This window comes from Pseudorasbora parva, chromosome 1 (assembly GCF_024679245.1).
Source record: "Pseudorasbora parva isolate DD20220531a chromosome 1, ASM2467924v1, whole genome shotgun sequence".
Lineage (NCBI taxonomy): Eukaryota > Metazoa > Chordata > Actinopteri > Cypriniformes > Gobionidae > Pseudorasbora > Pseudorasbora parva.
The window spans coordinates 9,399,791-9,424,227 of record NC_090172.1 but is presented as its reverse complement, the minus strand read 5'-3'; the positions used below and the strand labels follow the sequence as shown (position 1 = coordinate 9,424,227).

At 38.6% G+C, this 24,437-nt stretch overlaps 1 protein-coding gene across 3 annotated transcripts in view; it reads right to left on the bottom strand.

Moving 5' to 3' along the window:
• Positions 1-327: 327 nt before the first annotated feature.
• The window catches only part of rap1gds1 (RAP1, GTP-GDP dissociation stimulator 1), a 71,190-nt gene continuing 47,080 nt past the window's right edge, over positions 328-24,437 (bottom strand). For all 3 annotated transcript variants that reach the window (XM_067418729.1, XM_067418661.1, XM_067418780.1), the window contains 8 exons: positions 18,554-18,697; positions 15,909-16,040; positions 15,692-15,826; positions 15,471-15,596; positions 7,955-8,094; positions 6,530-6,656; positions 4,364-4,492; positions 328-2,351 (listed from right to left, as the gene is read on the bottom strand). In XM_067418729.1, the coding sequence (XP_067274830.1) occupies positions 2,224-2,351; positions 4,364-4,492; positions 6,530-6,656; positions 7,955-8,094; positions 15,471-15,596; positions 15,692-15,826; positions 15,909-16,040; positions 18,554-18,697 (1,061 nt within the window). In that variant the 3' untranslated portion in view covers positions 328-2,223. The remainder of the gene's footprint in view (positions 2,352-4,363; positions 4,493-6,529; positions 6,657-7,954; positions 8,095-15,470; positions 15,597-15,691; positions 15,827-15,908; positions 16,041-18,553; positions 18,698-24,437) is intronic.

The following is a 24,437-nucleotide window of genomic DNA, read 5'->3' as shown; positions in this document are numbered from 1 at the left end:
GAGGTGTTTGGTCGCTTCTAACTTGATCTCTGTTTGGTACCATAGTGAATGAACTGGGCTTAGTGGGCTAAGCTTAATGCTATCAGATCATCAGCGCGCGTCAGAGAGAACTTCGAGAGCGCGCCTCAAAACACTTTATTCGCCTCTTGACATCGAAATGAAAAAGAGTGAGGGAGTTTTAATTCAACCTAAAGATTTATATAATTGAATAAAAGTCCAGTGCAGTATATCATTAATCTGCTCAGCGAGCAGCTCATTTCCGCCCAAATATGAACATGCCTGAAGGAATGGAACTTTGACAAGAAGGCAAGGTAGACTCACAAAGCATAAATTTGTCACCAGCAATTGTTTTAATAAGTTTAAATCTTTGAAATGTACAGTTCAATGACATTTACAACAATTATTTCCATTTATATTTGTACGGTTCCTACTGTAGATATATTGGATTGCCACGTGGTACAAATATGATAAATAAGAACTTATTTACCTGCCATAAAATGGCCACATAACAGTGATTTTAACAGTATCGGACATGCGAGGAGGTGCATGTTCGCAGGATACCGGAGAGGATGGAGAGGAGGACAGGCAGCTCCACATGCAAAAAAAAAGACACTTTCTCGAAAGAAACATTCACAAAGAGTATGTCGTCTGAGACATTATTATTCAGCGTAACTGTGGCGGTATCAGCTACACACATAACCCGTCCCAGCCCTTACGTCTGCCATGAAGCCTAGTATGTGTGTGCGTACTGGCAGTCATGCGAGTCATTTCCTGATCAGGAATGTGTCTTAAGTTATTGATACTATGTTAGAAAGACGTCGCTTTTTTGGATGAGGTGTACACCGGCCTGAAATCATCAAAATCCACTTTAATCCTTGGTACCGAGATCAATTCTTCATACATCCATATGACAACAATAAACGATTTGTTGACTAATGATATGGAATTAGCTCTTTCCAGTAAAGATATGGATCATGGATGGCACAATAGGACCAGGAGGCAAAATATGAAAAGGTCCATGCTGGTCCAGAGGTGCCCTATACAGTACAAACACATCTCTCGATCTCTACTCTTCTATGTAGATTAGTAAGCAGGAGGAGGAGGCGGGGCATATCATATGGGCGTGGCTTGAATAGCTGAACACAGATACATCAACAAACAGGACGATTTAAAAAAAACAAAAAACATGCACAAGTTGGTTGGTATGTGTGATTTTACATGTCATGAAAGCACAACTGCTCTATTTCCACTGCCAACATACAAGTTCTATTTTTATTTCCGCTTAAAGGGTTAGTTCGCCCAAAAATGCAAATTCTGTCATTAGTTACTCACCCTAATGTCTTTCCAAACCCGCAAGACTTTCGTTCATCTTCGGAACACAAATGAAGATATTTTTAATGAAATCCGAGAGTTTTTGGCCCCTCCATTCACCCACAAACACTTCAAAATGTTCATAAAATAAATCCGCGATGGATTTATACGACGAACGGGTTCAATTTAGGCTTTTATTCAGATAAAAACACCAAATCAAATATGGTAAACGGAAGCTCAAGCATGCTTGCTTGACGTGTGAGCACCAATGAGGTTCATTCTTGAGTTGCATTCACAAGAACCAATGAGGTTTATTCTCAAGCGTCAATGTACGGTTGAGCCCCTTTACCATATTTAGTGCTCTATGAATGTTCGCTGATCAATGCTTGTATGTGAATAAAAGCCTACATTCAGTCTGTTCATCATTTAAAGCGATCATGTCTCTTCAGAAGATTCGGATTAAACCGCTCAATTCATATGGATTCATATGGAAGTGTCTTTGAGTGAACGGAGGGACAGAAAGCTCTCAGATTTCATCAAAAAGATCTTGATTTGTGTTCTGAAGAACGAATGAAAGACCTACGGGTTTGGAACGACATGAGGACGAGCAACTGATGACAGGACTTTCATTTCTGTTTGTACTAAGCCATTAATGGTTTTTACAGGTGATTTTTTTTTTTCACAGCTATGGTCTTTTAAAAATATTTTGCAGATCGGGTATGAATCTATTGCAGTAGGCTGTCTATAAAGTATGGCCGCCTTTGGGTAACGCGTCTCTGCATGCTTGGAGCAAACAGAGGGCTTTGACAGTCTGTAGCAGGGAATGCAGAGGGACAACAGCTTGGCACATGACAACGAGAGATATGTGTGTGAGGGGAAGCAGGCAGGGGGGAGATGGCGCGTAAGAGTCTTTTAGCTCTGTGCTGTTAACCTTTGCTCTGTTAGAGAGGCCTGGTGGGCCACCGTCTTGTTCTCGTGCGAGCGGAGATTGGAGACCACGTCGATGAAGGCCAAGCTCTGCACTTCTTTGTGAAGCGGCTCTGAGGCGAGAGGAGAAAACACAAATCAACCATTCAAGTGGAATAAATTGAATCATGAGAGTTTAGTTAGGCACATTCGCAATTACATTTTTACTTAAGTAACATAATGAAGACAAAAAAAAAGTGGAAAAACAAATGTTAACATTAAAGGGGTACTTCACTGCTGGGAAGATGAATGTGTATTTAAACTTGGTCATTTATGTAGTGTGAAATGTGTGCCTTCTAGAATGAGAAAAGCCAGAAAATGTATTTTTGGCTCGTGCAGGGGCGTTTCTAGGTTTATCATTTTAGGTTTGCTTAGCCCTCAGTGAGGGTAGGCCTGTGGAAAAAATTGTAACACTTTAGTTTAGGGTCCAAATTGCACTATTAACTATTAGCTTACAAACATCCATACCCGTAGGATACTGGCTGTTTGTTATTACTTATAAAGCAAATATTAACACCTTACTGCATGGCCATACTCTACATGCATTAATCTAGTGTTGTCAAAAGTACCGGCCGCGATACCAAATCGGTACTGAAATTTAAAAATGTGATGCTTTGAGCGCTGTTGAGCGGAATTGTAAACACTTCTGACTGGCCATTGTGCTTAAGAGCTCATCAAATAGATCTGTGATTGGCTACTACAATCAGCGCTTCACAAACGTTGTAAAAAAACATCAATGATGCTTTTCACGGAGCACTTACACAGAAACGCATTTGAATGCAGGCGTCCATCAGCCTACCGGTCCGCTGGTTGACACCTGAATGTGCTTTCAAACGCTCCTGCTCCCGTGTTCAAAACCCTTTCAAACACTTGCGTGTTCTTTCAAACCGCTGCCGTGTGTTGATCATTGTAGCCAATCACAGGCACGTCCGATGAGCGTGTGAGCACAACGGCCAGTCAGAGGCGTTTACGATTACAGCTCAACAGCAATCAAAGCGGCACATTTTTAACATTTCAGTAATGAATTGGTATCGCGGTCTTTACTTTTGACAACACTACATTAATCGTACCCAATAATGTAGTCAGGTTTATAATCACCGAGATCCCAAATGTTAGGGTGGTTCGGGGGTATGCTCCCCCAAGAAAATGTTGATTTCTAAGATCTACATATGTGCATTTTAAGATGTTCTGAAGGCCAAAACATTTGAGAACAATAGCTTGAAAACCATGTCACTGGGCATTAGATTATTTGTCTTTCTTATCTCCACATCTCTCTTTTCTCTGTTTTTATCTTGCCCCATCTCTTCCCTTCATAACGCTGAGCTTGACTGATCAAGTTTTTTCAATTTTCGTCAGTTAATAAAGTAAACATATGGTTTACATATTAACATACTGATATTCATGTTTTTTGAATAATTTTCTTTTAATTAAGAGACGTTAATTTACTGTTTATTAAAGTTTTAAGTTTATTAAATTAATTCACAATATGCTCACATACTAATCTTATGCCCAATACAGGCTAAAAAAAAGTTGAGTTTGTTTTTATTTATTTACTGAAGGTTACAAATGGAATGATATTAATTTACAATATATACACATTCATTAATCTTATGCCTAATCTGATGAAAATGGCTTTGTTAATATTTATTGTTCGTTAATTAGGCCTACATTATGAATCACATAGGCATATTTTCAGTTAAAAATGGCAAAATTAGACGTTTTTTCATTTGCCTGAATATTTTTGTCTTTAGTTTAACATTTCTGACTTAAAGCAGCAGCTGTCAAACATGAATGTTTAGTTTAGCTGCTTACATTTATCTTACTTGACATCGAGTTGCGCTGCTAAAATTCACACTCAGCCTCATTTCTCAAACACTTGTGACGCGGTTAACCAATCACAACACAGTGGTCCGGCCGACCAATCAGACCACATTGTGCTTTTCAGAAGGAGGGGCTTGACAGAGATTTTCTCTGTTTTTGTTAACAGTTACAACGCTATTTAAGTGTAGTTTCAGGCTTCTTCTGGTTCAATCCGTCCTGCACTTATGAATGTGTTGAGTCATTTGTGTCTGATGTCTTGACTCACCTGATCCCATGATGGAGCAGATGAGAATCATGGAGTTGTATTTGATCTCTGGTGCACTGTGCTCATCTGTCAGTAGTTTATGTAGAACCTGCACCAGATTGGAGCTGACAAAGTCCTTCTCTGAACAGTCTGAAACCAAAGCCATGAAGTGACTCAGTTAGCAGTTCTGAACAGCAAAAAACAATTGTACACACCTGAATGAATATCTGTATCTCACTAAAGGCTTAAAGAGGTTATATGTAGAATTCTGAAAGCCTTGTTATTAGTGACACCGGTGGCCATTATGTGAACTGCAGCCAGCAACTTATTGCTCGTACACATGCAACGAGACTTTACGAGATTCAATGCCCTAACATACTCATGGAGAACTTCTTTTTGGCTTAGAAGTAAAAATTTGGAAATATATTTGCAGCGATATGTTTGGCCCTGTAAAAACTGGGTATTAAGATGCAGTTTGGTCGACCAGAACAGAAGTGGACAACTCTAAATACATGTGTAAAGAGGCTCTAAAACGTGTTTAGCTTGTCCACTTTCAACCAATTCCAGAGACCAGAGGTAGTCGAAAACGCATTCGACCAAATTGCTAGTGTAAACACTCATGTGGTCGAATGCGTTCAAACGCTCCTAAGGATGGCCTTAGTGAACATCCTGGTGCGTTCCATGCTACTGAGAGCGATGTTTAGATGCATATATTAATATAAGCTGTCCGCTTTCCTCTCAGTAACAAAAACACTAAACAAAAATGACAGTGGTGAGAAAGCAGCAGTTAAGAAAGCATCTGATCACATGGATATGGAAATGTTTGCACCAGCTCTGAGATTCATCATCGACAGATGAGTGATGAGTGTTAAGGCCTGTGCACACCGGGGCGATTTTCGCGCATGTTAATTTATCGCCGATGTTTAACGCCTTGTGACCAAAAAAAGGGCGCCAATGTGAGTGTGCACACCAACGTGCAAAACGGCAGGCGTAAAGGCGTCATTTAAGAAATATGGGAGTTTTTTTTCCATTGGCCGTATTTTCAAATCGCAATTTCAATTTGCGCAATTTGAAAGGTAATGGAAACACGGCTATTGACAGCACAGTACAGAATAGCTCCTTCGGCATTATCCTGAACATTGTATAATAATTTGTTTCATGTGTTATTGAATGGAAGAGAGGCTCTCAGGAGCACATAAACATCACATCCTTTTGATTTTCCTTTTGAGTCCTTCACATAAAAATCAGTCTACAGGCTTTCATAGACAAAGGTCTCGTTTTTTTAAGTTTCATTACAAGCTGTTCACACACTGCCAATAAAAATTAAATTCATACATACAAATTCTTACATATAGCCCCTTTAAATGCATGAAATTCGTTTTGGTAGATACATAAAGTTTAGTTTTGAAAAGGAAAGAAAAGTAGTTTAGAAGTATTGAAAAGTTTATGGAGCTAGAAATATGACAAAATGATCTGAATTTGAATTGTATAAAAAGTGTAATCTAACAAAATTGAATATCATGTTGCATTTTGCATAGTTCTGAATTATTTATCTTATTAATAATTCAGATTTATACAATTCAAATTCAGATCATTTTGTCATATTTCTAGCTCCATAAGTTTAGAAAAGTATTTTCTAAATATGAAAAATTGTGTCAATTTGTAAGTTTGGCTATTGTAAAATGTTAATGACTATCAACCTCACCAAATTGCTACTGAAACTCTGAATGTGATCAAATAAGATGAATTTATGTAAATTTTGACTTGTTTTGTCAGAGAAAAAAGTAACCCAGTTTACGTGTGTTGTTACTGTTATCTAAAGCTAAAGCTATTAAAGAGTTTTTGGTAATTGAAATAAGCTGAAAGAAAATATAAATTAAGTTATTAAATAAAAACTTAAACTTTTAAGACACTAATTAAAACAAATGAAAGTACTAAAATTGTTTTGTTAAAACTTTAACAAAACAAAAAAATCAAGCAAAATAGAAATAAAAACTATGCAAAAAAACAAACATTTAAATTTAAAACTGAAACAAATAGATAATTTAACATTGATAAATAGTACAATAATATAGACAATACTAAAATAGCACTGCAGTGTGCTTGAATTCAGCCTGCTGAAGACATTCAGATGTGTCAGCCTCTCATTACAGATTTATGTAACATACAGTAATCGTTGACTTTTACCCAGATCTAGTGCTGCTATGAGACCCAAGGCCACCAGCGCTTCATTCTGCATGATCATGTGTTCACTCGTCGCCATGGTTACCAAGTGCTTAACGCCTTCACCTTGTATGACTGTTCGGACCACTTCCTATTCAGAAAGAAAAAAGCAGTCAAAACCTTCCAGAGGACACGAATTTGTGATGGAAAAACCGGCTGCAATAACACGAATCCTTTGATGTATAAAGATGTGAGTCCAATGAAATTTCTGAACCATTTCTCATATAACACCATGACTCTATGACCCAGTCGATACACGTTTTATCCCTCACTAGAAGTGAAAATGCTGCATAAAACACCACATATATGGGTAACACTTTAGAATACTGTTCAGTAATTCATGAATAACTACACTTTTATTTTAATTTCAAGAAAAGTCATGATTAGAGCTGCATGATTAATCAAAATTAAAACTGCACGCGATTTGGCAAAGGCTGATATTTTTTTATGCACAGCTCTGTGATCAGAAGTAAATGCTGCCCCATCTGAAAGCTCTTGCGCAGAAACTCCAAATATGCCATGCAGAAGTATGATAATGCATGTCGTTCCAGGAAATCCTTATTTGGGCATCATACTATCACTGTAGCTGAATAAAAGGAAGATTGAAATGCTTTGAACATGACTAATAAACGCACGACTGCGACAATATGGTTTATCTGAGCTCTTCAACCATTCTCAGGTATTTTCATGATAATAAGTATATTTATACGTCAATGCTAATCGACAGCCTTTATCACTGTATAGAATACTATAAAATATGTTGTGTGCCTTATTCTGTGTAAGAAGCCACATCATCTCTAGGAACTACTATATACAGGTTTATAATTAATGTTAGTAATGCATAATTAATTCTTGAGTAAAGATCATGGTAACTAGTAATGACAAGTGTTCCTACACCCTTCAGAAGGAACTAATAATTATACTATAAGATTCCCCACTTCTATATGTAAAGCGCTTTGAGTCTCTAGAAAAGCGCTATATAAATGTAACAAATTATTATTATTATAATTATAATTATTATACTAATTATCCAAAATTATCTGATACCTGGCATTTGTGAACGCATTCATGTGAGACACTTCAGGGAGACTTTGGCTCAGGCTTTTCAGAAGTACCAAACTAACATATGAGATGTTGCTGTGCATTGTGATTGGTCCGCTTATTAGTCTGTTGAGCAAAGTCACATGAGTTTTTTGGGGTTTATTTGGTAAAAATGTATTTAAAAAAATATCTGCCTCAATTAATAGTGTACGCTTATTAGAATCTATGTGCATCTTGCAGTTTCTATCCAGCGTTTTTTATGCACTATCCCACAATTCACCTAAAAATAGATGGATGGAAACATAGCTAGTGGAATGAGACAGAGACTGACGTGCAAGAGTGCCAGACCTTTGACTTGCTGTGCCGAATGAGAGCGGACAGCAGCCTGTTGGACTCTCCCATCACTCCGGCGTGGTCTTTCGCTTCACACCACTCCACCAAACGCTTCACCAACTTTGGGTTTGTCCCCAGCTGCTCTGCTGCATCAACTGTAACACACACAGTGCTGAACATTATCTACCCAAACACTTACTGCATGACATGTTTAACTTATCTCTCTGAGGTCGGCAAAGGCGTCTTCACCTCTTTTTTTTCTTATCAGTGCAAGAGGTTCAAAATACTCAGTCAATTTTGGTCATTCAGGCAAGTGTTATACATCATTATAATATGTTAAGTTTCTACTTTTGTTTGTGTATACTCACAATAAAAACAAAATGTTGTGCTTTTTGCAAAATAAAGAAATCAAACATAAATGTGTGATCTGCAGCCTCTCTGTGAATGAAGTCCATTCCGATTCTCTTCAGAAAATGAACTGTAACTTAGTGAATACTTGTAACACAAATATGAGACACGTCTAAAGAAACGTTAAAATGTCAGGTTTGAAATAATGTAAATCAAATCAAAAATAAATATTCTTTGTTTATGTAATCTGTTTGAAAAGAGAGATGTCATTCATTCGCGAGGGCCTTCATTATCTGCTAATGAGGCCACTCCTGTTTTTTGAAAGGCAAATACTGACGCGATCCAGCGAGTATCCCTGCCCGCATCAACTCGAAAAAACACATCACGTTTAGTGCATGCACTTTACATTGTTTTAAGATGCCGTGAGGAATAATCCTGGAATAATTTACCTCAGTAGAACAGCTGTTTATTTCTAAGAGAAACAGATCTAGCCGAAGATTGTGGGGTAAGTTTATTCTGTTAGTGTCTGTGTAAAAATTAAACAGCAAAAGACCGATTAAAAACAGACCATTTAAAAATGATTTTTTTATTTCATCTATGTTGATTATGAAAAGTGAACAGCATGAGTAAGATAGGACCAGAGGTGAGTAGTAACGAATTACATTTACTTCGTTACATTTACTCAAATACATTTTTTGGGTAACTTGTACTTTTAGAGTATATTTAAAAATGGGTACTTTTACTTTTACTCAAGTACATTTCTTGTAAAAAAAACTGTATTTTTACTTCGTTACAATCGATGGCGTTCCTCCGCTACTGTCAATGGTAATTAATTATATATTTTAAAACAAGTTAATATGACTTGTTCGCAAGTCTCGCGTTGGAGAGCCTGCTTCGCGAGAGGTGTACGCATCATCCGCATATGATTAGCGCACGTTTAGTCAGATGATAGACAAAGCAGAGGAAGATCACCAAGATGTGTGTGTGAGCTATGGGAGGCAGATCACCCGTTCCCTCTAGTTCATGTTTTCACTCCTAGATGTCAATAAGAATAGTTTCATAATGCTATACTGTGTGCACCAAAACGAACTGACAACATAGCATACAAGAATTGCAGCTCCAACCTGAAAAAACCTGTAGCGTTAAGTGTAACAATGTTGCTTATATTTGAACACTATTAATGGTAATTTGGTAACTATGGGCACTTTTCCCTTATTGTAATACTATTTCACACACTGACCGAGTGTTTCTAACAATAATGAACACTAGAGGCAGAAAAACAGCATTTTTGTATCGCTTTGTTTAACCATAGTCCATGATTTGTAAACGAATATATTTTGGATGTTCGTCTTTTCTTACCTATTAAGCTTGCTCGATAGCTCAGCTGATACAGATTTGTATTTGCAATGTGAAAAACTTGGGAATGAACCCCGTGAAGAACGATGATAAAAGAGCTCAAAGACGAGTTCAAAACACAAGCTAAAATTAATTTATTTGTCACATTTGCTTTTGTTAACAATATCGGGTAGGTTTAGGGCCGACCCGACCCTGTCCAGAAGGCCATCATTGACACCCTCAAACAAAACGGTAAGACACAGAAAGAAATTTCTGAACGAATAGGCTGTTCCAGAGTGCTGTATCAAGGCACCTCAGTGGGAAGTCTGTGAGAAGGAAAAAGTGTGGCAAAAAACGCTGCACAACGAGAAGAGGTGACCGGACCCTGAGGAAGATTGTGGAGAAGGACCGATTCCAGACCTTGGGGGACCTGCGGAAGCAGTGGACTGAGTCTGGAGTAATAATAATAATAATAATAATAATAATAATAATAATAATAGATTTTATTTATAATGCACTTTTCATTCCGAAGAATCTCAAAGTGCAACAAAGGGGGGGAAAAAATAACAAAAAAAATGAATAACAAGTAAAAATATAGAATACTACAAACAATCAACCAACACAGAAAACAGAACAGAAAGAGCTGATGGTGAACAGAAACAGAGCTGATGGTGAACAGAAACAGAGCTGATGGTGAACAGAAACAGAGCTGATGGTGAACAGAAACAGAGCTGATGGTGGACAGAAACAGAGCTGATGGTGAACAGAAACAGAGCTGATGGTGAACAGAAACAGAGCTGATGGTGAACAGAAACAGAGCTGATGGTGAACAGAAACAGAGCTGATGGTGGACAGAAACAGAGCTGATGGTGAACAGAAACAGAGCTGATGGTGAACAGAAACAGAGCTGATGGTGAACAGAAACAGAGCTGATGGTGAACAGAAACAGAGCTGATGGTGAACAGAAACAGAGCTGATGGTGAACAGAAACAGAGCTGATGGTGAACAGAAACAGAGCTGATGGTGAACAGAAACAGAGCTGATGGTGAACAGAAACAGAGCTGATGGTGAACAGAAACAGAGCTGATGGTGGACAGAAACAGAGCTGATGGTGAACAGAAAACAGCTGATGGTGAACAGAAACAGAGCTGATGGTGAACAGAAACAGAGCTGATGGTGAACAGAAAACAGCTGATGGTGAACAGAAACAGAGCTGATGGTGAACAGAAAACAGCTGATGGTGGAAGTCTCTGTTAGCTCCGCAGCACACCGTGGTCCACTCCATGTTTTAAATTTCTCCCAGCGGCAGTGTGTCCTGATCACATCGCCGAGGCACGACAGCTGAAGACCAGATGATGGGTCTTCATGACGATTCAAACGATGGGGATCGCCGCAGCACCATGCTGGAGGCAGAACATTTTTCCGGGCACTTCTGTGGACACACCGGGGTCGGCGCAGAAGTCCAAGCCGCTCCACGGCCGCAATGCAGGACGGAACAGCGGCGCAGCCGAGAAGGGGTACATCCCAACATCATGCCGGACGCTGATTACGATGGCCCAGATGACGCTAGCCCGGTGCAAACTTCAGCCACCATGCAGCTTAAGCCCAAGGGAGACCACCAGTGAGCAGTCGCGGCGAGAAACATCAAATGTCCTCCAAACCAGAACCAACCGCAGCAATTCAAACATAAACATTAGAGAAGCGGTGGAAAACGGCGAAACGACGAACAACGTCCTCTCAGTGGCTGCCAGCAACCAGCAACAGTCCCAATTGTAGCTCTGACTGTTAGACTAGTCACAAACATAAGAAAATAAAATAAAATCTAAATTTAATAGTACATTAACATGATTTGTGGGTGGAGAAGCGGCGAACAGACAACGCCAGCGTCCTCTCCCCCACGTTGCCTAGCAGAATCTAGGAGTAGAAACATCCAGAGCCACCGTGCACAGGCGTGTGCAGGAAATGGGCTATAGGTGCCGCATTCCCCAGGTCAAGCCACTTTTGGGCTACAGAGAAGCAGCACTGGACTGTTGCTCAGGGGTCCAAAGTACTTTTTTCGGATGAAAGCAAATTTTGCATGTCATTCGGAAATCGAGGTGCCAGAGTCTGGAGGAAGACTGGGGAGAAGGAAATGCCAAAATGCCTGAAGTCCAGTGTCAAGTACCCACAGTCAGTGATGGTCTGGGGTGCCATGTCAGCTGCTGGTGTTGGTCCACTGTGTTTTATCAAGGGCAGGGTCAATGCAGCTAGCTATCAGGAGATTTTGGAGCACTTCATGTTTCCATCTGCTGAAAAGCTTTATGGAGATGAAGATTTTGTTTTTCAGCCCGACCTGGCACCTGCTCACAGTGCCAAAACCACTGGTAAATGGTTTACTGACCATGGTATTACTGTGCTCAGTTGGCCAGCCAACTCTCCTGACCTGAACCCCATAGAGAATCTGTGGGATATTGTGAAGAGAAAGTTGAGAGACGCAAGACCCAACACTCTGGATGAGCTTAAGGCCGCTATCGAAGCATCCTGGGCCTCCATAACACCTCAGCAGTGCCACAGGCTGATCGCCTCCATGCCACGCCGCATTGAAGCAGTCATTTCTGCAAAAGGATTCCCGACCAAGTATTGAGTGCATAACTGAACATAATTATTTGAAGGGTGACTTTTTTTTGTATTAAAAACACTTTTATTTTATTGGTCAGATGAAATATGCTAATTTTTTGAGATAGGGATTTTGGGTTTTCATGAGCTGTATGCCCAAATCATCAGTATTAAAACAATAAAAGACCTGAAATATTTCAGTTGGTGTGCAATGAATCTAAAATATATGAAAGTTTAATTTGTATCATTACATTATGGAAAATAATGAACTTTATCACAATATGCTATTTTTTTAGAAGGACCTGTATAGTCTGAAATTCAGGGTTTTCGCTTCTTATCAATCAGATCAAAAGTAACTAGTAACTAAGTACTTGAGTAGTTTTTTCATCGAATACTTTTTTACTCTTACTCAAGTAACTGTTACGATTGTTACTTTTACTTGAGTAAATATTTCCAAAAGTACTTTTACTTGAGTACAGATTTTGGCTACTCTACCCACCTCTGGATAGGACACACCATCAGATGCAAAATATGTCAGAAGATATGGAGTGGGTCAGAAATTATTGAACACTTCATCAAGTTTTGTTTTACAGAAAGCCTTTCTTTAAAGTGAATTTCCTTTTATTAAGGCTCCTTGGGTGTGGCCATATTAGTGGATAATGAGACAACAATGAATGACTGACATCGAATTAATTTTTTTCAATTTTATTTACATTATTTAAAATCTGACATTTCAACGTTATTTAAGACATATATCTTATGTTTGTGTGACAAGTATTCACTAAGTTCATTTTCTGACAAGTATGAAATTGGACTTTACTGACAAAGAGGCTGCAGATCGTGCATTATGTTTGTTTTCTTTCTTTTGCAAAAAGCACAACATTTTGTTTTTAATGTGAGTATACAAATAAAAGTAGATACTTAACAGATTATAATGATATACAACACTTGCCTGAATGGTTAAAATCAACAGAGTTATTTGAATCTCTTTGGCACTTCAACCTCTGTGGGGTTAATACTTCATGCAGCTATATTTGAACACCTCAGATATATTGATGTAGATGATTTATGGCGCACTCCTCTTAAAGCCATTTTCTGGTGTTAATAATAATATAATAAATCATATCTGTGGAAACTCACCCCCCTCAGTATGTTAAAAAGGGCAGGGCTGTATATACAACATATACAGTAAAATGGAGGCTGAACAGACCATTGTTCCTGGATAATTTAAAGGATGAAATGTGAAGCTAATATTTTTATTAAAGCTCTAATCTTCTGGGGGGACAACTGATATAAATGAATTGTAAAATGACTATTTCCCAGGTGAATTGGTTTTGTTAATGTTAATTGAAATTAATAAAGTAAACTATTTAAAAATGCTGTACATTAATTGAAAAAAAATTGAAATAAAATATAAATATTAGATGAATATCTTAAAAAAGGTGAAAGAAAAAAAAAGAAAAAATGTTGACTTTTAAAATAAAATCTGATTGAAAATATTAATATTTATTAATCCAATGAAATTTACCAATGAAAAATGTTTATACAGGGTTCCTACACATTTTCCCTTTCTGAATAGGGGCAACAGTCTGGAAACACAAATATTTTTCAAAACTTATCCAGACTTGGAAATTACTCAAATCAAAATCCATAATTTTCCAAACTGCGCAGAAACCCTGTACTCTTGTCTTCTAGGTGTTTGTGGTTTTCACTTGATTTTTTGAACTGAGAGCCACGTCTGTGGTAATTGACTGTATGTCACAGATGCTGTGGACAGAGCTTAAGTTGTATTTAAGTTTATTTACCTAGGAATATTCATTTTGAACCCAAGCTGTCACTGAAAGCTAACACAGCTGGACTGCTGCCATTGAAAGACTAAGCAAATTCATCTGTGGCGGATCCCTTGTCTGCAGATCCACAGTTTTTAAATGACAGTGCCATCGATCCTCTGCTCACTTAATATCAGAGACTAACTGCTGTGCGACAGCAGCTGGGACGAGCCTGAACCTGAGATGAAATGACACATGCTGTCTTTAACTTAGATAAACACCTGTAGAGCATACAGTGATCTGTAAGCTTATCAATTTGAATTAAAAACCCATGGAATAATGACGCATTTTGTGGCTTTGAGGTCATATCTGTTAGACATCTAAAAGCTACCTTTTAACAGACATTTGAAGACTTACAATTGCATAATTTTAGTTTTATTTACAGTATATGCTACAATAGTATTAATTTTGAGCTTTTATTTTATATTTAGTTTTTTATCTTGATTTTAGTTTACATTTTTTATGTGCTTTTGTCAATTTTATTATTTTTTATATTTCTATTAAGCTTATTTCCTTTTGAGTTGAGTATTCAACTTAAAATTATTTTATTTCAGTTAGTTGCCAACATAAATATAATATTTATCTCATATTTCAGCTTTAAAACTATTACAAATTATTTTTGTTAACAGAAATAGTTTTAAGTTCACAGTAACAGTAGTGTAATACATTAAAATGCAGTTCTAATGTATTACAAAAGAACCAACCATTTTTGATGACACATTCTGCACTCATGGCCGTGGCCATATTTGTGTCCAATCAACACAAACGGCAATGCCCCAACCAGAGGCCATGTTAACTGAAAATGTACTGTCATTGACAGAATTTTCTTTTAGCAGTGACAGAAAATCATCCATTATTTTCACACTGAGAGTGATCTGTAACTTGTAACTGTAATCCTCACCCCTGCCCATTTGCAGGCGAGTGCAAGTTAATGGTCAACAAATGGCTTTTCTGAGTTATGTGACATTGTTTACAAGCTGTTTTATTAACGCACAAAGCTTATTGCGATTTACTGGACAAACATTCATAATGAAACCTGAAAAGTGACCCACAGTCTTTGTTTAGCTTTCTCTTCATAAATAAATAAATGTATAATTTAGCCTGTATGCTTGTCATGTAAGTTTGTGAATAAAAAGAAAACATGAACAAAAACAGAGCCTATTAAATAGCTTATTATCATCAAAAAATTACAAATAAAATGACGGGTATTAATAGATTCTGATGGGAATTTTTATGACCTTGACCATCAAAATTATGCAGAAGTCTAACGCAAACCTCTAATCCAAATTATTGGTAAATATGTATTTTTTAATGCAAAATGTAGTTTTAGCATTACAACCTGTCCAGCACAGCAACACTAGCATTACTGGATTGTTTTGTGATCAAATGTTGTTGTTTTGTTTTGGTGGGCGGTTAATAAATACCCTGTGTGTCGATGAGCATCCGTAATGTTCCCAGGAGCTTGAACTGAACTGGTGGCATCTCAGATTTAAGGAACTTCAGCACTACATCCGAAACACCTGCCAAGAGCATCTTAGACTTGTTGACCACTGGACAAGAGAGGGGAAATTAAGCAGATGTAGTTTAAGACACTTATGCAGAGGTTGGTGAATCATTCAATGATTGAGTGAAATTACAGACTGACCAGGAATGGCCAAGTTCCTCAGAGCGCTGAGGGCGGCGTGCTGCACCGTGACGTTCCCCTCTTCAACATGTCTGTCTAACAGCTCAAGAAGCTTCTGTACAATCCCAGTGTCGACCATGTGGATGCAGTTTCCATCTGTGCACATAAAAACACTTATTTACAATCTCAACACGGTGATCGCACAATCCTGCAAGTAGTTGTAGGCCAGAGGTCTTACCATTGCGGGCAAAGTTAGCGATGGCGAGTGCTCCCGCTAGCTGGAGTTGGTGGTTGTTGGAGGGCACCCATGAAAGAACCCTCTGAAACACACTGCCTTTGCCACCCTCAAACAGCTTCTGCATCGACTCATCTACAGGAAAACACAACACACATGACTGCAAACACAACACAAATACAGTAACATGAGAGAATGGGACAGATTGCAGTGCATTTAAGCTGGAGAGAATTCAATTTGATTTTAATTCACTCAAAAGTCTTTCATTTCGATTGCGATTTTGATTAAATTCAATATGTGGTTGTAACACACTGGACAAATTTGGGTTTTATTTTTTGATTAGCTGTTTGGAGTAGCCACTGTCAAAGATAAGATAAGAAAACCTTAATTTGACCCACAGTAAATTGTATTCCTATGGACTACCTAGAAGTTTAACTACTAGACCTATAGTTTAAATAAACATTCAAACACTGCTTTAGTGTTCAATTGTTTAAGTAGAGCTTAACAAGGTAACAAAGGTACTAATAACACACAATGATATACAAGGATATAACTGAATCAAAGCATCACAGAAGACCCAGGAACAGTTTTAACTTTTATTGTTGCGCGCTGTGACTTTCGTTGGCCGGAGGGCGAGGTCCATTGTGGTATGCAGTTCCTGCATAACCCCTGGGTCAGAACTACCCTCGTGCAGTTCATTGAGCGCTTTGGCCTGGTAGACCTGCAGGAGCACCATGGCATGCAAAGATAACGTGGCCTTTCCACAGGCTGTGTAGACCCTACCCGTTAAACTGGATGAAAACCTACACACCCGAGAGGGGAGACAGAGATGACCCTGCCAGTCCGACCGCTCCACTGGGGGGACCTCCACGTAGCCCTTGGCAGTGCCACCGTCGAGGGTAGTGAGGATGGAGGAGTCAGATGATCGGGGACGAGTGCTGTAGGGCACTGACCAAGACTTTGTTAGCGCCTGATGCACTTCCGGAAAGAAAGGCACTGGGGCGTGGAGCTGAGAACCAGCACAGGCCGTCCAGAGAATCCAATCGTCAAACTGCAAGGGTTAAGAGAAACAGTGGAGGGTTCCGTTCAAGCACGACACTTGTGGCGGCCCGGGAAAGCATAGTCGTGAGATCCGCTACCACACCCGAAGGGGGCAAAAGAGCCAAATCCTCATCTCCAGAGTCCATTAGCTCATCCTTCGATGCAGCAATCGAAATCATATCCTCAATCGGAGCCCCGAAAGTAACTGCTGGCCACCCATGGAAAGGACCAGCAGGCTCTTCCAGAAGCTCTATCGGCGCAGCGGAAGGGGGAGGGGCCTGAGAAAACTGGTGACCAGGCAGGAGTGCCCTCACAGTGACCCTCAGGTCTCCTTCAAAGGCATCAGCCAAAGTACCAGTCCTCTGCTTTGCAATGGGAGGACCACTAGATTGGTGCACAATGGGACTCCAGCCCCGTTTGAGGTACTGGAGCCTAGACCGGAATACTGCGATGGTCATGTTCGCGCAGTGCGAACATGACTCATTCAAGAAAGCCGCCTCAGCGTGCTGATCGCCCAAATACGCGAGACAGCAATTGTGCCCGTCAACTGGAGACAAATAATAATAACGGCATCCAGAAACACACGGTTTGAATGACATTTTGAAAAAGACGCAGGGTCAAACAGTGTAGCTCTTTTAGAAAAGAAAACTGCTCAATTAACGCTGAAGCACACAGGGAAGGTAACCGCGGCTCACAGCGGTTAATATGTGCAAGCCCACTGTGAGCACTCAATGGAACGCCCAGCGACCTGTGAAAACAGCTGTTGTTTCTACCCAGCAGCAATTCACTGTAACATGCCGTCACACCCGTGCTGATGAAGCAGTTTCTGGAACCTTTCCTCGAGCAGACTCGTAAGTAAACACTCTTGTAGACAAACAAACAAAACAATCCCTTTAAATGGTGCATTTAAAGGGATTTTTAAAATAACAGCAGTGTTCGGCTCCGAAGTTGAAAGCGATATGCGGTACTTCCATTTTCTGTATTTATACCCGCAACTCAGGGCGGGTCATGGAATGCGTGAACCGCATGCCAATGTCCATTGGCTCATTTCTATATACTCAAAGTAGATAGGTCTCTGAAAATAGATCCCAATTGGTAGGTCGACGTACGCCGAATGTGACCGACTGAAAGGGAACAGTTATTTTAAATTGTAATAATATTTCACAATTTTATAATAAGAAACATTTAAAATTCTTTTGAACGGTAGTGTATGTGAGGTTGGAAAAGGTCTCAAGTGGCACCCATGCCTTCAGTACATTCAGTGAAACTCAGCTAGTGTTTAATATTGATGAAGTGAAAAAAATACATCTGTCAGAAAGGCTGCACTTCAACCTTTCCTTTTCTAAGTAAAAGGATGTGCATCCCCATATAGCCAATAATGAGCTTATATAACTGCTTGGAAACTATATAAAATGATGAATATTCTTGGGAATAGAAATTTTCATTAATAATACATTCTGTACGAGGTCATAGCTTGACACAATGTCATTATGTTGTATACGACCCGGCTTGCTTAATTCATGCTGAGGAAACTGTAATTTTAAACATGAACCTCAAACTGTTTATTTAAGTATAATTTAAGTGCTGCCAGAGTTTTGGCCCTGTACCTCCCAACAGCAGAAGGACCATGAGGTCTGAGGCCGTCTTGAGCTGAGCCACATCCTCCTCTCTGTCGCTGTCCACCGTCTGAGCCACCACGTCCAGAAGACACTCCACCAAACCAGCCTCCACCAACTGAAGTTTGATCACGTCTGTGTGTGTGTGAGAGAGAGAGAGAGAGAGAGAGAGAGAGAGAGAGAGAGAGAGAGAGAGAGAGAGAGAGAGTTATTATATTATAGTTATTATATTATTATATTATTATATTATTATAATCTTATTATATCTGAACCTTCACAGCAAACCTTAACACATTAACACTTTCATGTCTATCAGGGATTTCACAGCCCATATTAAAACCCAAGTGGTGCACATTACAGTCAAGAACAGACACAGACCAATATCAGACACCTTAAGACCCAAACCAAAACTAGCTCAGATTCAGGCTAAACAGAACCCCGAGACCCAGACAATAAACCAAAACCTGTTGGTCCAAGAACCAGCCAGACCAGCTACACTTAATACAGCGTTTTTATTTCAATTCATTGATTCATTGGCAAATGGTTTATTTTAATAATCTTTAAGTCTACTAACTTGCGTTTTTTATAGGAAGCTCGTTTCCGCCACAAAACAAAATAAAATAAAAAGGTAATCCTGACTTTACCTTTCTTTCCTAATGTGGGCACATCACATCTGTTTCTCCTCCTAATTCACACTCACTAACTGTTTTCTAATATAATGTAGACAAATGTCCAATAAAGCTGTTCTCATTTACACTTTCTGTCAGACAACAGAACGAGTATGATATAGTGAATTTTTTAACATTTTTGTTATACATGTTAAACATTTTTTAATACAAGTTAAATGAAGTTTATTATTAAGTTTGAATACGTAAAATGTACAGTTTATTAAAAAAATATGAAATCTGAGTTTTCCGGAAAGTGGAATGAACTAAAGCCCTGAGATAGTGAGTAATATAAGTGATGAGCACACGTAAAGAATTTTAATCAAAATGTACTGGTGACATTTGGAAAGTTGCTAAGGTTTTGTCGCTGGGTGCTTTTTTTAAGTTGCTAAAGGGGTCTGAAAATCTAGTGACAGAGTTGGCCACACTGGTGGGACATAAACTCTCTGAATTGCGAGATATATATGAGATAAAGTCAGAATTGCGAGTATTTATCCCGTAATTCTGACCTTTTTTCTCAGAAGAGAAAATATCAGAATTGTGAGATAAAAAGTTGCAATTACCTTTTTTTTTTTATTCCATGGTGGAAATAAGTTCCCATATAGCCTTGTATATGTACAATGATTTTGATTTTAGCAAATTTGTGCAAGTCTGATCTTATTTGTCATTAACTTATATTCGTTATAAATCAGCCCTGCATGAGTCTAATGGCAGCCTTGTCTATAGATCATCTCTGTCAGTTTTCAATGTTTTTATATATTAAAATAAAATATTGTTTGATTTTAGCAATTTTACATAATTAAATTATATTACACAATTATCAGCATTGCAAAGTCTAAGAAAAGCCTTGACTATTAGACATCTCTGTCAGTTTTCGATGTTTTTATAAAATAAGATTTGTTTGAAAAAATAATATTTTGTGTACATATGATATTATTAATTATCATTAAACTATCAGCATTACATTAGTCTAACAAAAGCCTTGTCAATAGACAATCTATTCCACTTCCAAGGAGTTTTTTTGTTTTGTTTTTTGACAAATAAAATAAAAGGTCATTAAATTACACCTTTATATCAGCACTTTACTGGCCAACCATTTTGCTAGAAATTGGCAACAGCCACTGAAATAAAAAACCAAAACCAAAACATATATATCAGTCGACAACTATCTCAGACCATAAACCGAGAGCCAGCTGTGATGCATTTAAAGGGATTGTTAAAATTAAAGTCAAATTAAATTATTTTATCACTCACTTCATTCTGTGTTACTTTCAGTTACTTTCTTCTGCTAAACACAAGAGGATATTTTAAAGAATGTTGGAGTGCCACTAAAAAATTTCCTACTATGGAAGTCAAACAGCTGACTCAGATTACCAACATTCTTTACAATAAAAGGGTTTTGTTGTTCAACTGAAGAAAGAAACCCGTACAGGTTTGGAACAACTTGAGGGTGAGTAAATGATGACAAAATGTTCATTATTGGGGGTGAACTATCCCTTTAAATGCATGTTTTCCCCTTTAAATAGATAGGCTAAATTACATAATTCTCTGACCCAAAAATACTGAACTAGACATAGTGATGTAATGAGCGTTATATACCATCACAATTTCGAAAATATAAACAAATACAATTTATTGTATTTTGGATTCCAAAAATGCAGAATAACAATCCAATCGATTCATGCCGTGTCAGCGAATGATACAACAAGCCAGGGGGGAAATCTTGCAGGGATGGATTTCTGAGGTCAGACTGTTCGCAGACATATGGGCGTCTCACTACGCATTTGGCTGGTTATGAAACGCCTGCAGTGTTCAGGTACAGCGCAGCTCACCCTTTCCCCCTCTATATCACTCACACACACACAAAATCGCTCTTGCTGAATCCACGTGAATCCAGAGCTTCGCCTGTAGCGCTGTGTAGTGGCTCTAAGTAGGCCGTTGTCTTGGAGACTGGCAGTATGGGATAGCGGTGCTGTGCACAGAATGCTAACAACCAAAGCGCCGCTTTCACACACACTCTCGATGCCGTCGGCTTTTCATGCATCTCCCACACCTGCTCTCTCTCTCGCTCTCCCTCTCTCATTCTTTCTATTCTTTTATCTGAACAGTCATGAATTCTTACATTTACATTTTCTGATACATTTTCTTGTGAGAAAAATTCTTTTTCACTTTCATACAGTAACCTGCAAAAAGGGCTGTAAGATAAATTCATGCTAAAATCTAATTAAATAAAATCAACCTTATTTTATTTTAGCTAGTGGCCAAAATATTACATGTTATGACATTGCATAATTTAACTTGTACTAAAATAACTAAAACTGAAATAAAAATTAATACAAACTTTAGACGTATTTTTAAAAAACACAAATGATAAAAACACTAACTAAACCCTTGACTAAACCCTTCACTAAACATAAAATGGAAACTACACAATTAAAAACTATTTAAAAAAAAAAAATTATAACAGTATCTCAGTGATACTAAAATGAAACTGAGAATATATCTTGATGTCTTTTGGCAAAAGCAGAAAACTTAAAAGCAAAAATTTTAAGGTTTGTGCCTTAAACAAGAAAATAAAATAAAAACATAAAAATGTATTGTGTGCAATTCTTTTTCTAAGGTAAACAAAGGATTTGCTTTTTAAGTGTTTCCTCTAAAACAAGACAAAGACACTACTTTTTGCAACATATCAAAATTAAAGGGATAGTAAATCCAAAAATGAAAATTCTGTCATCATAGTATTTTTTCCCCTACCTAATGGCTACCAGCAACTGTCTGGTTACAAACATTCTTCAAAATATCTTCTTTTGTGTAACAGAAGAAAGAAACTCATACATTTTGGGTGAACTTTCCCTTTAAGTTTCCCCATCTAAATAGCTTTCTTTCAGATGCACATTTCAATGTCACTTCAAATCCTCAGGCGAGCTCGCAGACAAAAAGAGCAGCTGACCGTGGCAGGCGGATTTACGTTCAAATAAGCAAGTCCAGACCACAGCTGTAAGCAGACCCCAGAGTCCTATTTTAAGGAAACGATAGTTGTGGCAATGGCAGAGGAGACAAGTGATAACACTTATTATCTGAACAAAGACGACGACGAGAAATCTCACGCATCTGCTTAATTGTAGCTTTCTCTCTCGCGACTAACCAAGGGCAATAGCCAGAAATGCCAAATGCATTTTGGATGATTTTCATCCCTAAATAATCTAGGTTTTGCATTATGAGATGTCACTATGTATAGATTGGCTGTTCCAGCTTACATAACCCACCCCCCAAAAAAAGAAAAACTTGTGATTTTTAAATGTGAAATTTGAACTCAAAACCTTGTTGGCTCATGCTCAAGCTTTCTGAGTCAAAACACAGCTGCAAACACATGCATCCATTTCATAACGTGTCTTGTTTCCAACCACAACAGGTGGCAGAGTATGACTTTTTTATACAAGTAACATAACCTTCTCACAGCTGGGAGGAAAAGCCTTTGAGGCGGCTGAAGTCACTCAGTCACTGGGTCAGTGGGTCTACTGCGCACAGCGTGCCAACACACATATCCATATTCAAGCTTGATCAACTTCAGTCCCTTGACTCAAGCTGAAATCAAAAGCAGCACGACTAAACAAGAAGCTTAACCTATGCTGTTTTGATGCACATATTGAAATTATGTATCAGTCATTTATGTAAAAACGCAAAATTATGCAGCAAATGGAGAACAGGCTATCTTCCGTCAACATAACCGTGTCAACCTGCTATACCGGTCCTTCTCAAAAAATTAGCATATGTGATAAAAGTTCATTATTTTCCATAATGTAAAGATAAAAATTAAACTTTTATATATTTTAGATTCATTTACACCAACTGAAATATTTCAGGTCTTTTATTGTTTTAATACTGATGATTTTGGCATACAGTCATGAAAACCCAAAATTCACTCAATACTTGGTCGGGAATCCTTTTGCAGAAATGACAGCTTCAATGCGACGTGGCATGGAGGCGATCAGCCTGTGGCACTGCTGAGGTGTTATGGAGGCCCAGGATGCTTCGATAGCGGCCTTAAGCTCATCCAGAGTGTTGGGTCTTGCGTCTCTCAACTTTCTCTTCACAATATCCCACAGATTCTCTATGGGGTTCAGGTCAGGAGAGTTGGCAGGCCAATTGAGCACAGTAATACCATGGTCAGTAAACCATTTACCAGTGGTTTTGGCACTGTGAGCAGGTGAGCACTGTGAACATGGCACCCCAGACGATCACTGACTGTGGGTACTTGACACTGGACTTCAGACATTTTGGCATTTCCTTCTCCCCAGTCTTCCTCTAGACTCTGGCACCTTGATTTCCAAATTAGATGCAAAATTTGCTTTCATCCGCAAAAAGTACTTTGGACCCCTGAGCAACAGTCCAGTGCTGCTTCTCTGTAGCCCAAAGTGGCTTGACCTGTGGAATGCGGCACCTATAGCCCATTTCCTGCACACGCCTGTGCACGGTGGCTCTGGATGTTTCTACTCCAGACTCAGTCCACTTCTTCCGCAGGTCCCCCAAGGTCTGGAATCGGTCCTTTTCCACAATCTTCCTCAGGGTCCGGTCACCTCTTCTCGTTGTGCAGCGTTTTTTGCCACACTTTTTCCTTCCCACGGACTTCCCCCTGAGGTGCCTTGATACAGCACTCTGGGAACAGCCTATTTGTTCAGAAATGTCTTTCTGTGTCTTACCCTCTCGCTTGAGGGTGTCAATGATGGCCTTCTGGACAGGGTCGGGTCGGCAGTCTTACCCATGATTGCGGTTTTGAGTAATGAACCAGACTGGGAGTTTTTAAAAGGCTCAGGAATCTTTTGCAGGTGTTTAGAGTTAATTAGTTTATTCAGATGATTAGGTTAATAGCTCGTTTAAATAACCTTTTCATGATATGCTTTTTGAGTTAATTTTTTATTAAAAGACCTGAAATATTTCAGTTGGTGTGCAATGAATCTAAAATATATGAAAGTTTAATTTTTATCATTACATTATGGAAAATAATGACCTTTTATCACACATGCTCATATTTGAGAAGGACCTGTACTTGGCTAACAGGGAGCGTGCTGAGGACTACTTCAGGCGGTGCATAATATCATTGCACCTGCTGCACCCATGGCACAGCAACAAAGTTCCTTGATTATCACGCAGCTATGAGAATATCGTTCCTAGCCATATCGAACTAGAAAACCAAAACTTTTAATTTTCCG